This window comes from Haliotis rubra, unplaced genomic scaffold, assembly GCF_003918875.1.
Source record: "Haliotis rubra isolate DU_JTF1 unplaced genomic scaffold, ASM391887v1 Scf649, whole genome shotgun sequence".
Lineage (NCBI taxonomy): Eukaryota > Metazoa > Mollusca > Gastropoda > Lepetellida > Haliotidae > Haliotis > Haliotis rubra.
In genome coordinates, this window is record NW_025767356.1 from 290,130 (window position 1) to 305,729 (window position 15,600).

At 39.5% G+C, this 15,600-nt stretch overlaps 1 protein-coding gene across 1 annotated transcript; it reads left to right on the top strand.

The window, feature by feature from the left end:
* Nucleotides 1-1,783: 1,783 nt before the first annotated feature.
* On the top strand, nt 1,784-15,328 carry LOC124257073. Its single transcript, XM_046691052.1, has 14 exons — nt 1,784-1,910; nt 2,771-2,825; nt 3,175-3,354; nt 3,602-3,700; nt 4,831-4,875; nt 10,573-10,767; nt 10,940-10,984; nt 11,491-11,553; nt 11,939-12,016; nt 12,799-12,822; nt 13,243-13,290; nt 13,684-13,765; nt 13,930-14,812; nt 14,844-15,328. The coding sequence occupies exons 3-13, from the start codon at nt 3,240-3,242 to the stop codon at nt 14,072-14,074; spliced, it is 939 nt and encodes a 312-aa protein (XP_046547008.1). The 5' UTR covers nt 1,784-1,910; nt 2,771-2,825; nt 3,175-3,239; the 3' UTR covers nt 14,075-14,812; nt 14,844-15,328.
* The last annotated feature ends 272 nt before the right edge of the window (nt 15,329-15,600 follow it).

A 15,600-nucleotide genomic window follows, 5' to 3' on the forward strand; every position in this document is an offset into this window, starting at 1 on the left:
AAACTTAAAGCAGGCCTCACAAAGCGAACAAGCTCGGTACCACAGGCTCGGTACCACTGTAAATATGTAGCGACTCTCGGGTATGACGTCACGCGACCACGTGACCGCCTACCTCATTATCTTGCGAAAAGGCGAAATGCTTTCGAGGGACGTGCGTTTTAGATTCACAATAGAAGCTGTATAATGAAGTATTACTGTTTATAACTGTATTTTTGTGTATTATATGTATCTATGTGTTCATTAAGATCGATTATAGGGGCGGTGGGGTAGCCTAGTGGTTAAAGCGTTGGCTCGTCACGCCGAAGACCCGGGTTCGATTCCCCACATGGGCACAATGTGCTAAGCCCATTTCTGGTGTCCCCGCCGTGATATTGCTGGAATATTGCTAAAAGCGGCGTAAAACTAAACTCAGTCAGTCAGTCAGTCGATTATAAACAATGTACAGTGACCCTTTTAAAAATCCTTTAAAGACTGCCATCGTGAGACAGTATAATAACCAGCAATATGACACCGAATGTGTTAAAACTAGTTGTAAGATGAAATATCTGATTATTTGTTTACGATACAAAAGTAGTAATGGGGCTATAGATCACCAACAAGAAAGGCAAGATCACCATGCTGATGACCATGGGAACTCACGGTACCTCTGCTTCATTCATGGTTGCCCTTGGAAGGTTTGTATATGTAAGATATTACTAAACTACAAAATGAATGGAGGGGATGTCAACAGCCGGAGGAAGAGCTGAACATAATCTACCCAAGATATCACATAAACATAACTTACAGATATTTACAAATCATAGGGTGGCAAATATATCTATAAATGCACAAGCAATATATAAATATAACTACTAGTATTTTGAAAAACCCTCTGCGTGAACATCAGTATAACTAAAACACCTTCACATAAATATAAGCTTGCTATAAGATAATCTATACCACACGGTCACTGAAATACAGAAGAACCTTGTTTATCGACCCGGTAACAATAAATATAGTGTATTTTCACAGCGGAACACATAAAGTTGCTGATTCACTTGACAAATTAGGTCCTGTTTTTCCTGTTCAAAATAAGACAATATTTTTGTAACATAGTTCCTGTTGTGTCAAAACTTCTCGTGTGTACTTAACCCTGGTTCTGATGACAATGTGATTATGGGTTGAGTTGTGCTTCCAGTGCATACGTGTTCTGTTCTAAATACAAAATGTCAGCAGAAGTATACCCAGTTTTGGTTACCCACAGAAACTGTAATAACTCATATCAGCTTCTGCTATGCGTGTTATGTGCGATCAAATATTAATATCTTATTCCTTATATTTAAAAAATTAATTATTTTCTTGTCATATATGTATGACTATGAGTTTTGAAGACATTTCACGTATCAGTTTGCTATTATCTAGGTACGGCCATTGCCTACAGTAAACCCAAGGTAAAATTGTGCCCACCATCTAAACTCTCTGATACTAACCACGTCTGATATGTGATCCCATCTATCGCCAATGACACAGCAGGTAGGCGCTGATGAATATCTGACAATAAAACTGTTCAACTCAACAATAAGCATGCGTCATGTACGCCACCAAGGAATCCGTTAGAAATAGAGATGTGTCCTTTCACCAACCAAATACGTCTTGGACATGATCGGGAGACGTGTACGCCACCATCAAAGTCCATGTTCTTATATTAATCCTTTCCGTAATAAGGCATATATATTTCAAACTGAAACGAACAAGGAAATCAATTTCCATTACTCAGTAAACGGACGTTTTTAGATCTTAGTGTGCTCGCGTACATTGAGCGTGACAGATGGCTTTGTCGTCCAGTCAACAATGGGTTGGCTCTATAATGACGGGTCTGATACTGGCGTGTGCGGAACACGGTAACTGTACTGTAAAACACTCCATGTCAGGTTGGTAAAGACATTTGTGTTACAATTTAATTAGAAGTGTAGAAAGTAATGCACTGTAGAGAGAGTAGAGTGTAATTTGATCAGATGTGTTGTCATCATTATCATTTTAACTTCCATCTCCATGGATGCTGAGCTTGATAACAGCTGCAACTTGTTGGTCAGACCCACACCTGATTATTTCCTGGCTACCTTACTTCAGTAATGTCAGATGTGACGGTATTGAGTCTTCTTAATAATCCAAAACACCACACTCCGGCACAGCGATGACTAACATAACATCACAGCCACAGGCTAATTTGCATATCACGTGACCGGACTTTTCTCTTGTTTGTTATCAAACGCGCATATTCATAATAATAAGAGACTGGGCTCACGAAAACTTTTTCGGCGCTCTCTTCATAATGTTTTACATTGTTACATAATATATAATCTTCCACAACTGCGACAGTTAGGTCTATGACAGTACATATTTAGATATCAAACTGGTTGCATCGTTTGCTCTCCGTCGGCTTCGATGACTGCACGTGGAGCCGTACAACCTATGTAAACAAAGGATCTGTACGCAAATCTAAATAGTGTTACATGTTTTGGGATGTTTTCTCAGCGAAACTTAACCATTCTATTAAAGATGTTTAGTTAGATGTGTAGACTCGTCAAAAATAAAAGAGTAAAAGAAATCTGTACATTATATTGAATGGACATTGCAAGATGTGACGAATCGTCACATTTTTGTGGCCTGTGGCAGAGGTACTATGCTGGCTTGCCGCATGGAACTCTGGGTAGGTGAGTGCCAAAACACCTGTACATTCAATGTCACGTTTCAAATGTAAGTACAAGCAGGGCCTTATTTTACTTTTCAGAGAGTTCAGTGACCCCCTGCTACACGTTTCGCCACAACTCCAAACCGCAATCCAGGTATACAGTTCCTTGACCACTTGTAGACTATCACTGTGCCAAGGAATCGGTAAAAGATCCACTTTATTGACATCAGTTCACCTCCATCAAAGTCATGGTTACACTATTCTTGTATCACGTCTATGCGGGTCATACATAACACTGTACTATACACTGTACAATATCTGTTTTAAACTGATCTACTGAAGAATTGATGCAAAGCCAGTGTATTCCAGATTGACCTTATTGGCATGGATTTCTGATTATGCAAATCTTTAAAGAGCATGTGTATTAATAGATTGTTACGTTATCAGAAGATATATTATTTAATAAAATTGACCCATCACGCATTGAAATATTTTACCTTCAGATAACTTGTCGTTTGAATCTTCCTGTGTCCCTCTGAACTGGAACTTGGCGGACACAGCCTGCAGAATGAAGGGCGCCGCTGTATTCACCCTCGTTGATGTAGCAACATCACTTGGCGGCCATGCTTTGAAAAAAGCACAAGCGGATCATGGAACAATATGGATCGAAAATGATTTAAATGGTAATATCATGTCGCAGTTTCCACAAGACTTTGTCAATTGCGGCAAGATGCATGATAATTGAATGGAAACACACACATGCACACACATGCATACACATGCACACCTACATGCATGCATACTATAAACGATAGATTTTTACAATAATTGTTTCAGTTTATTGCTATTGCGACTAAATGCCAAAGAAAGGTGACAAAACACGTCAATCGTGTAGATATTATTTACGACATGGTTATCATTATTCGACAGGTACCTGCCTCGTAGCTGTCAGTGAGAGTCACACCTTCAACATGACAAGTTGTACAGAGCAGAACCATTATCTCTGCACGTCGAACACAACAGGAAGCAGTGAGTACACACGAACCGATCTTATACCTCAGTTGTATATTTCAATACGTTAGAGAGTATAACCGAAGGAATAGAATTACCCAACTAAAGTAATATCTCCCCTCTGGCAGTGAGAATTCATATTGACATTGGACATGCATGTACCAAAACTAGCACCGTTAGACGGAGCATCTCTCCCGTCTGGTTTGATATTAAGTATCAAATAAACTGATGTGCAAAAGAAAGTACACAGGTTGTGTTTCTTCCAATAAGATAAAAATAACAAAACCTTTTGATGAAATGGAAAATGTATGTTGAAGCACACTGCAATACACGTGTTTTATCAGCAAAATGACATTGTAACAATAAACAGCGATGTGGTGATGACCACTGCAGACGGTTCCTACGATGCTGGAAGGTCAAGGCCATTCCACGCAGCGGTCGGTAGGCCCATACATGCCAGCAGGACGAAGTCGTCTTGTCACTGTGAATCGGCTTACGCAATGACCCAATGATGTGGCTGCTGATGACGTCACCGTCAACATCCAGTTGCGTAGGTGAATAACCCGCAGAAAGCGATCCTCTTGGGGTGTTGTGACTCTGGAACGTCCACTTCTGGGTCGATCACACGTCTGGCCTGTCGTACTTAAACGGTTAAACAGCCGAATTATGGCTTGTCTTGTGCAACCCAATGTCCTTGCAATATCGCTGTTGAAAGCACCCATTTGTGTCATTCCTTTGGCCCGTTCTCGTTGCGCCGACGTCAATCTTGGCATTTCCTCGTGAGATTTCTGTCAAGTGATTGTTCAGTCTTCACGACAAACAGGTTTTATACTCTCTGTCAGAAAAGTGCTGGTGCATGGGACAATAATCACAATTTTGCAAAAATTCGTAAAAAACACGTACAAATGTTTTTGGTTGCATTTTGGCAAATGAAACATGATGGTTGCGTTCTATACAATCAATGTTTTTCAATAATTTTATTAGTTAGAACGCATATTTGGGTTTGCAACAACAATTACACCTGTGTACTTTCTTTTGCACGTCGGTTTACATGTATCAGTTTTAGCACATCAAAGTTGAGTGCACTGAAACTGTTACAATAACCAATGCAATGCAAACTGAAAACACGAATGTCTGTACATCGACAGATCCTGATTGGTATATACCGTGTCCAAACGACTCACCTGGCAAAGGTAATATTTTTCTGTTCATTCTGTAATGACATTTGCTATTGCATTGCGTGTCTTCACTGTTTTCTATATAAGATATGTACTATAAAATGTAAAATAATGTCTCTTCGAATAGCATCAGTTCATCGCGTTGAGACACTGGTTAGGACTGGATAAGACTGACATCCATGATCTCTCATCGCTCAGAGATCCAGTGTACAGTTTCTCATATGTTTACATAACAATCACCTCTGTGCTCAACTTCTTTTCCTACTTTGCGAATGTCTAAACATTTCTACCATAGCACATTAGGCCTGTTCCTTATTCTGTAGCTGTCATCACTGTTTTCAGTGATCCATTCATATAATATTCACAGCTTTTTTCCCCTGCACCGAAAACAATATGTTTCTAAGGATAATCGAGATTGTGTATCGTTTAGCATTTGGGTTCTATTTTTAAAACGAGCGAGGAAATGAACAGAGGGTTTATTTTGCATAACGGAAATATTTCAGTTTCATACCGATGCACATATACGCTTGATGCGCTTTGTAAATTTTGCGAAAAACGGAATAGAATGTGTGAGGAAAAATATGGTATTCATTTTATACATACGCACATTAATTATTGTCGATATATATTCAACTTCCTTGTGGGGAAGTGTTACTTCTCGGGAGGACATTGAAATCTAATGTTACGTCTTTTTTGCGAACTGTTACAAATTAGTCACTGTGTAATTTTAGGTAAACACACTTTATCGGATATAACATGTCAAAATATAATACTCCATTTATTGCTTCTACAACACACAGGAACGATTGCGTCATGCCCACCGACATATGAAGGTGTCTTAATTATAAATATAATTATTGTTTCGTGAATTGAAATAATGCGAGAATGTAGCTCCATGTGTATTTTATGATAGGCTTTCGTCAAGTGATTGATATCCTTGATGGGTATCATCAGCTGATATTTGCAGGCCTGCCTCAACATAACTGTTATGATTTTATATATCTATGTATATTCTTTTTAAAAATGCATTATTTACAGATTGTCACACATGCCTCTGTATTATTTACCATGGTAGAGAACCCTTCTAAAATAATTATTACAATAACGTAACAGTGAGTAAACCAATCATCTTTGTGTGACATGTTATATATTCAGGTATAACGCCTGCTTTTGTCGTCGCTGTGATGTCGGCCATCGTGTTATCATAACTCACTGTTTCCAAAACCGGTACGATATATATTTTCGTGAACTGCTATACCTGGTGTATATCAAAACAATTATGTGAATGTACAATGACAGCAAGTAGTAGTACTGGTTATAGTTCCAGTAGATACTAGCAATAAGCAGTTCAAGAGACACTGCCATACTAACTTCGAATATATATGTGTATTTATACCTTTATAATCCTAGCTTCTGGGTGGGCGAGCGAGCGGTTAAAGCTCATAGTATCGTACTGATGGGTTCGAGTCTCGAAATGGTTGTAATTGGTGAATGACTGCATGCGGCGTAAAACCATACTCACTCTTTATCTTTCAGAACATAACGTGATGGAATAAGGGGAAGAGTAGAGTCATCATCTGTACATATGATATGTACACTGTACATCACACTAAAACCCTTGAGGAAATAGCGATTCACTAGTCTGGTGTATGACCAGGATAGTCTCGCATCATTCTGACAACTATAGGTTTACCCATTTCCCCAAAGTAGCACATGTGACCGTGTTGTTGCCTCAGTGGAGAGGTGTTTCTCATATACGTGTAATTATCTTAAAGTGTTCGAATCCAAGAATACCAGTCACGAGACACAAACGAGTACTGCGGGACTGAGAAATAATCCTAATCAGCACGACACGTTGTGTCGACTGGTGTGACATGTCTGTTTATTGAGGCTTGTTGATTGGGTTTGATTTAGTTCGTGTACATTGGCTAATAAACATTCATAAGTAACATGAAAACAGAGATTCGGTTGTTGTTGTTTTTGTTGTTGTTGTCAAAGCTGTCAACAAGGAACCTACTGGTTTTATTTTGTTTAATTTGAGTACTTTGAAAGGGAAATAAAAATGAAAACTAATTTAGAAATATTTCCTCACTAGAATGCTCCCAGACCTGACGCATATATGTTTTTCATTGCATTTTGCTGTACATATAAAACAAGTCAGTTCATAACATCCACATTTTCTTTACACCCGTCTCCCACCATGACCTCGGTTACAAAGCTATCCCAGAGATTGCATGGATTGGTTTCGCAGCACTGTTTTCCTGTTGGTTAAGATCAGCTTTAGCGTCAAACTGGCCTTTACTTGAATTGCCTTGTATTGACTTGATATGGAAAACAATATTAATGGTATTCATAATTATTTCTAGTGGCTGCAAGTAAGTCAGCATTGATAACTATATTACCCCGTTCATAAAGAACTCGATTAACATCTGATTTATTTTGATCTCCACACAACGGCAATGCATGTGTGTATTAAACAATAATATTCGAAAACTGTTGCTCTCTTCACATCTGGTGATATATTACCCCGTGCCATCATGCCCGTGCCATTAAAACGTGCCATCATGTTTTACAGTTTGTGGTATTGATAATTTACAAATTTTGCAATTGGCGCCTGCAACTCTGAAAATATGGGCTGAAGTCTTTTCAGTGACATGCTTATGTCTATTTGATTAATAAATATTAAACGAAATGAACATATAACATGATACAATGAGGTGCCCTGTACGTATACAATGCTACTTGTATATATGTATCTTCCGGTCTCTTCACTCATTAATTTCTGAACTTGTACACAACAGACACAGTTTAAAATAACCAAGACATGCTATATATTTATGCAAGTCAACATATGTGTTATTATGTCACATGATTGTCTGATCTATCATTGGATTGTGTGGTTTATTTACATGCCGACGTAGCACAACCATCAGTAGTTGTGTACAAAGTTAGGCAACAAGCAGGTATTTGGTGTTTTGTGCAGATCATGTTTTGCGAAAAGCTGATGCTGTCACTGATTTGCAGGGGGTTTCCAGTGATTATGATTTCCATTCCAATAACCTTATACTGATTATTCCCCTATGTTGCCGTTATTGTTGTTGTTGTTGTTGCTGTTGCCGTTGCCGTTGTATGCTGACTGCTCCATTACCACTACAATTAGTTACGTTGTGACAAAAACGAAATAGATTATATTCATAGATTTTTTCAACCCTTATTATATGAATACCAGGAAGAGATGTCGAAGTTACAACTCCCCCCTCGCTGTCACAAGGAAACACTGTACACAAACCTGTCGAACATGATGAACACAGTTGTAGCTGGTATAATCTGTGCTACTCTTGTAAGGCTTGAGTTGATACTGATGATATTGGGAGGTTCACATCCAGTGAGTACTCGCCGGGCAGGTACGTCGTGTACTCATTGCACGAATGGTGTGTTGTTTATGGTAGGATCTGCGTGTGCGTGCGTGTGTCCGTGTTGTGCGCTCCTGTCGTTATGTGAGCCACTTGCGATTGCTATTTGTTAGAGGACTGCATAATGCTGACCATTTTGTTGTTTTAGAAAAAATATACTAGTACAGAAGAAATAGCTACATTTCAGTAAACTAAAACATCATTGCACCGCGTATTGGGTTCGATCGTGACATGATTGTGAACCATTTCCCCTCACCGCAATGTAATGTCTTGTCTAGAACCTAATGCTGACATTGGGCCGGTGGGGTAGCCTACTGGTTAAAGCGTTGGCTCGTCGCGCCGAAGACCCGGCTTCGAATTCCCACTTGGGTACATTGTGTGAAGCCCATTTCTGGTATCCCCCGCCGTGATGTTGCTGGAATATTGCTAAAAGCGGCGTAAAACTAAACTCAGTCAGTCAGTAATGCTGACATTAATCACCCTGAACCCATATTGAACGTTTACTGGCTAGTAGAGGCGGTTTAAGGACATTGACTGCAAAATGCAAATTTTCCCAAAGACTTTAACCACGTACTGTGCCACAACCTTTGGAACCGGCAAGATAATTATGATCATCTACACTGATGCCCATATTATCACATTTTGCTAGTACCGCATGGATCTGAAGACATGTCTTGATGGCTCCCACTATCCTCTACGTGGTGTGTCATATTTAGGATTGCTGTATGATCCGAGGTCATTTTGAGGTCAGTGGTTTAGTATTGCCTCACCTGTGGTATCTTTAATATTAAATAGTACGAATGATACACGTGCATTCATTTTCAACAAGGTTACATTTACTCTGGCAAAAGCTTCGTGTTGTGATGATATTAATGAGGAAGATGGGATTCGTTAATCATGTAATCGTGTTGATCCCGTTAGACAAGATGGGGAGAAGGTGCCCGCTGAAACGTTATTTTGGTTTGGAGAACACTTGACTGGACTTCGCGTGTGTTTATTGGATCATAAACACATCCTTTTATATGGCAGGTATCACACGTGTGACCGTGGAATGGCATTGCCTGACTTTATTTGATTACTAGCATGTAACTCAATTAGTAGTAAAGCTTTAAAAATATTTGCTGCGGAAAAGAAAGTGATATATCTTGATAATAAGCTTGTTTAATGTGTGATGTAGTCAATGACTGACTAAACATTGCCCTGAAGTATTTATAATTAACACCTGTTTGATGTTTCGATTCATTCTCAACATTGCTGACATAGGACAAAAATGATGCTGAAATATATAGTATAGATGTGGAACATTATGTGCATGTTATGCTATGCTAATCATTTCGTATTATTGATATCTGTACTACATAGAAGCGGCAGAACCGTCATAAACATATGCGAAGTCTAGTCAGTTGTTCACCTGAAATAATTCGGGAACGTATGGTATAAGTCAAAATAGGGAATTGCATCGGACATCATTTTTGTCACTATTGCATCAAATTTTGAAATTTCCTCCACATGTCTATCATAAAACTTCTTGAAGGCTTTTGTTGAGGCCTTGATCAAACAACTTCTGAGCAAGAGTGGCATGAGGCCCTATGAAATCCTGATAAAATGAGCACCTCCTTGATTGCCTCTCAAAATTTGTGAAATGTAAACATCAAAGGCTGGAGCTGTTGAAATATTGCTCGACATGAAAGGGAACTTGACTATTGGAATCATCCCTGTTGTCGCACAGCCTTGTGTAGATTTTTTGTCACTCTGAATCTTTATGCGTAGATCTAAACATGAAACAGTTGAGGCAGTCTCACTTGTCTCCTTAATTTCAAGTTTAGGTCGGTAAATCAGTGAAAGGCAATTAGCTGTTTGAGGGTTATTGAACGATATTAAATCATCGATGTACCGGAAGCTTATTAAGTTAAACTTCTTGGCCAACTTACCATGTTTTGATTCATATGCATACAGAACCAGATCCGCAAGGAGGGGGGCACAATTGGTTCCCATGGAGATGCCTGCGTCTTGGCGAAATGTTTTACCCCCACATTTCACAAAGATGTTATCAATGAGAAAGTTCAGCATTTCACATATTGTTTTCTCGGTAAACTTGAAATGACATTTGCTTTCATTTTTTTACACATTGTCCTGAACCTCTGAAGATAGATATGTAGGTATATCTTTGTTCACCACGTTTGTTTACAAAGCCCCATGAATCAAGGAATGGAGTTTTTCCTTGATTGTTATGTTTGTGTACTTGTTTTTTGTATGCTAACATCTGTTTGAAATCTGTGTTTCCATGATGTCTTTACAGTATTGCCCAGTGTCCATGGGTCCTGCTTCCCCGCTAGTGCAGCGATGGCGAAGAAAAACTGTGAGGAGAGAAGCGGGGTCTTATTCAGCATTGATGACCTGAAGATGGCCCATGCTCTACGTATCATGGAATTAGCGATACAAGACTTGGGAGACATATGGATGTTTACGAATAGTGCAAGCACTTTAGAGAGAAGTACGCTTATCAAATGTTCATGATTTTAATGTTTAAATAAAATCGTTAGTATATTTGATAAAGGGTAAATATATGTTTGAGTTTTACAAAGACCAGTGAACGTTTGACATTATACGTTCGTCATAGATTGTAAATGACCGTTATTAACGGTTCATTGTTACGTTTATTACAGATCTGGACGTGGCCGGAACGTGCCTTACTGACGTCAACAACAACCGTAAGTAGATCACATTAATGTCACATACAGAAGGACAACGCATAATCATTTGGTCAGGTTCATATCATCAATATCTTAACATAAACCACTAATATTTACATAAGAGCAAACACGTGGCGATAAGGCAATGATACATGTAGCTGCCACAGTCATGATGGTTTACTGGCTGTATACGGCAATGTGTACATTCACTCAGATAGGCAATCTCCATCAGTTGTTTACCTACATGTATGCATTATGCATCTATTCGTTCTTGTTGGTGGAAAGAGACACTTGCAAGGAGATATATCTGAATGAATCGGTGGAAATCAGTTATGTAACCAGGTTGCCGTATACATGTCAGCATGTCCTGCTCTATCGGTATGACCCTCAAGCCACAACATTGTTACAGCAAGGGGTGTGTAAAGAGTAAATGGATGGCAGCTCACATAACGGCGATGATGTGCGTATGCAGCATCACGACAGACTAATCTTTCTATGTTCAACGTTCCTTCACACTGTTCCAGGTTCCTGTCCTAAGGGCGTCAACTGTGGAGACTTACATGGATGCTGCAAGTCTACGGTGACAGGTTTGTATATATAGTAATGTCATAAAATATATGCACTGCTGATATTTGGGGATGGATATTCCTCCACTTTTCTTGAAACACACATATGTATATAAACTGTGTAGACGGGTGGACTAGGCGAGTGTTCAGGGCTTTCGTTCGCCAAGCTGTTGAATCGGGTTCGATTGCAACAGATGATTCAACTTGCAAATCACGCTTCTGTTAATGAACACTATCTGGGGGATGGGAATCTGAAAATGTTATACATGTAAAATTCATTAATACGCTGTTTTGCACATGTATGTGTTTTCATAGAAGCTGTCATTTCATGAAATTGTATCAGTATTGCATTCTATAACTCGATATACTAAATGTAATTGATTAATCCACAAACTATTTGTTTTCAAAGATTCGACAGGTGTTAATACCTTCACAAGAATCAGCTGTGAGGAACTGCGTCATTATGTCTGTAAAATAAACAGCAGTAAGTATACATTATTTGAAATGATAAATATATTTGTGTTAGTGCTACATATTGATTGATCAGCTACAATGGGTGTGTGGCTGGGGGTGTCCAGGTCGCCACAACGTCACCGTTAACTGTGCGCGTTTGCTTCTCACAGGCACGAAACAAACTCAAGTTGCTGGTTCGAATCACAGTTTGCCCCCCCTTCCTTATTTGACAAAAATGTACCTAACATTGTGTAATCTCCCTAAGGGACATCACAGACCCCCGAATTGCCCCTTTTTTCATCATTCCTACCTCTATAAGGTCGTTGGGGTAGCATAGTGGTTAAAGCGTTCACTCGTCACATCGAAGGCCCGGGTTTGATTCCGCACATGAGTACAATGTGTGAATCCCATTTCTGGTGTCCCCCGCCGTGATATTGCTGAAATATTGCTAAAAGCGGCGTAATGCTAAACTCACTCACTCCTACCTCTATATCCAACTGTCATCTACCTCTATATCCAACTGTCATACTGTCATCCTTTTAGCCGATTCACTAATTTCATATCCGTTTTGTTAATTTATTTCACTCACCTGTAATTGTTTGTAAATATTCACGACCCAGGATACGTTGACATGCAATCAGATACGTCCCCCGGCCTGACCGCATAATCTGTGATACCGACTCTACCGGGCCTAGTCCAGTATTCCTACTCTACTTTGGTATGCTGAACATAATACATTATGATTATATTGGGCTCCGCATTCTCATCGAATTTGTGATTTGGAACATTTAACGCATTCCTCTGCATTTTCAGCTGGTCAAGATTTTCGCGGGAACAGTAAGTATGGTCGGAAAGCACACATTCGCGCCGCGAACTCATAAACAGATCAGAAATTGTTTGTCATGTTAAGGTGGTATCCATACTCAAGAGGAAATTATAATAATACTGAGAAGTGAATCCTTTGTAAATACAGAAGTAAATCATATCAACAGTTACATTTCCCTCTGCTACTACTATGTCGTTGACGTCTACGTTAACGTTTTACAGTACACCGTTCAACGGCAAAAGATCCTGTGTATACTGGAGTTGTGACCAACAGAAATATCCGGAATCCCCTTTTGTATTTCACCAGAATAAGTATCTGGACTCAGTTTATGAATTTTTACATTTACTGATCATACACCTGAGGAAATCACTTGTTATTATAATGTGTACTGAATTATGTTGTTTGTAATCAACATGTATTGCTCGTTGTAGGAACCAAAGAAATGTACATTCCATGCATGAACGACACATCTTCATCAAGTGGGTAAAGCTTCAGACTACATTTGGTTCTAATCTAAACTTGTATCCGACTAGTATGTCAACGTATTATGACATCGGTGTACGGAGTGATGATTGTTTTTGTGACCACACGTTGGAAGGGTGTTAACGTTTATATATTGCTATTCCATAATATAACCCTTTTCCACTGCCACAGGGATGGATTGTACTAGACCCACTGTATCTTGAGCGCGTGTCCGGGCTTATTCGTTGTTTGGTAACAAATGCTCTGTGTCGACTTTGAAGATTCAACACATATTATCACCATTTATAACCACTGTATATATTATCTGCTCTTAAGTCGCACAATTCTTCAACAAAAAATTCCATATACTAGTGACTTGTTCAACAATTCTGATCTCGTCTTTGTTCCAGCTATTGCTATCATCATTGGCGTAGTCGTGACGGTGACGGTGGTGGCGGGCTTCATTACATGCTGCTGCTGTCTAATCAAGTGGTACGAATGTGATCCTATCGTTTCTAACATACATTCTTCCATTTTGCCGATTGACCGTTTTAACGGGTTTGGTAGATAATGGAAATATATGGACAAGATATAAGATTGTAATTATACTACATGTTAATGACGTTTCACACAAACCTTCCTTTATGCCGCTGCAGCGTCACCAAGCCGATCAAGTATGCAGTGCGAGTTCAGAGTGCGCTGTACCACAAGAACAACCCTGGACCGGGAGTAGCCGGGGGTCCTCAGACCAAACCACAAGACATGTTAGCTACACACGTGGTCAACCTTAACAACATGTGAAGAAATAACTGTTTGATACACACAACCTGGGACTGAGTGCAACTACAAACAGCAGTTGGAGTCGGGCTCGGACGTCAATTACAGACATCATAATTGCCGATTGGACGTCACTTTACAATGTGTCGATGGAGCAATGAGCACGCCTTAAGACGAGACGAGTTTTGATGTGACTGTGGCATGTTGCTGCTGTTATTCATGAATTCCTAAGTTGTGTGTGTGTGGTTATAAGGTACCCACGCGACAGTCCCTAGCTGGGTGTACCAAGCATGGATATAGTGCATAGCATCAGCAATTATTTGTTAAAAAAATGCTCATTGTTTTCATAACTACTGATTTGATGTACCATGACCTGGCCGAGGACCAACTCTCGTATTCGTAGGGCTTACAGTTGAGAGATTTCCTTGGGATTTAGTTAACTATGTAACTACTTGGGGCCTTTATTGTGGATAATACATGTTCTTGTCATGGGATAATTATGTTAGTTTAATACAAATCATCCGATGAAGGTTTGTTTAACAAACACAGTTGTCAGCCCTGGCTGACGTCAAGAGTTGCATACTCCGAGGTCCGCGCTTGACCCTGAGATTGTGGTCAGAATTACTACAGATACGTCATTACTTCTGACTAGTTACTGTCAGTGTTGCTAATGCGTTTACATTCGCCTGGTAGACGTTAACACTTTGTCCTTAAAGCCTAAGTGCATTGTATTTCAAAAAGCCCTTTGAGCCACAATGCGCAGTGCGCACTAATCGGATTCTCTGAATGCGAGGAGTTAATGACGAATACAATACCCAAGGTCTGTTTGGTCTGGCGTCAATGAATTGGCCCATGAGCTCATATCATTGATCACTGCTAAAAGACATTGACTTCGTTCCTTATTATCCTTTATGTGTTGTAATTCAAGTAATACTTTCGATAACAAACGACACGAAGTGAGTTCATTGGGTAGCAGGAAATTATTTTTGTCCTTGTTTCGCTTTTGCAGACGAAATACATGTTTCAGGTGTTTTTTCCCATTATTGAAGAGGCCGTGTTTCAGATAAATGCATGTTTGTGGCAAATGTGTCAAAACTGTAGGAGAGTGTGTCCTCGTATACGTACTTTCAGTTGTACACTGTTCATGATGTGGCTTAAATACTGCCGATGTGACTTTAAATATTAACTCACTCAGTCACGCATTTTTTTACTGGGCAAAATTAGTCAAAAAGAGTTATACACATTGGCAAGAATCACAAAACATATATTAAATTAGAAAGAAATGTGGAAGAGCTACCGCCTCGCCTCATTCCCAGCTATGAGGTTTGAGTAAGGTTTGGGTGGTGACAGTGTGGAAACAGATTTGATGGCAGGAGGTAAACAGGAGTCTCTTTATACGAGGGCTGTTTTAGATCATGTGGATATTCAGATGTGACAAACATTTAAAGGGTGATAACTCGTGATAGTCTACTGTCTATATCTTGGTTCTCCTGATGTCTTGTTTGGTGATTTCCTGGTACACTGTACACTGGTAAATGTCGGCTTATTGC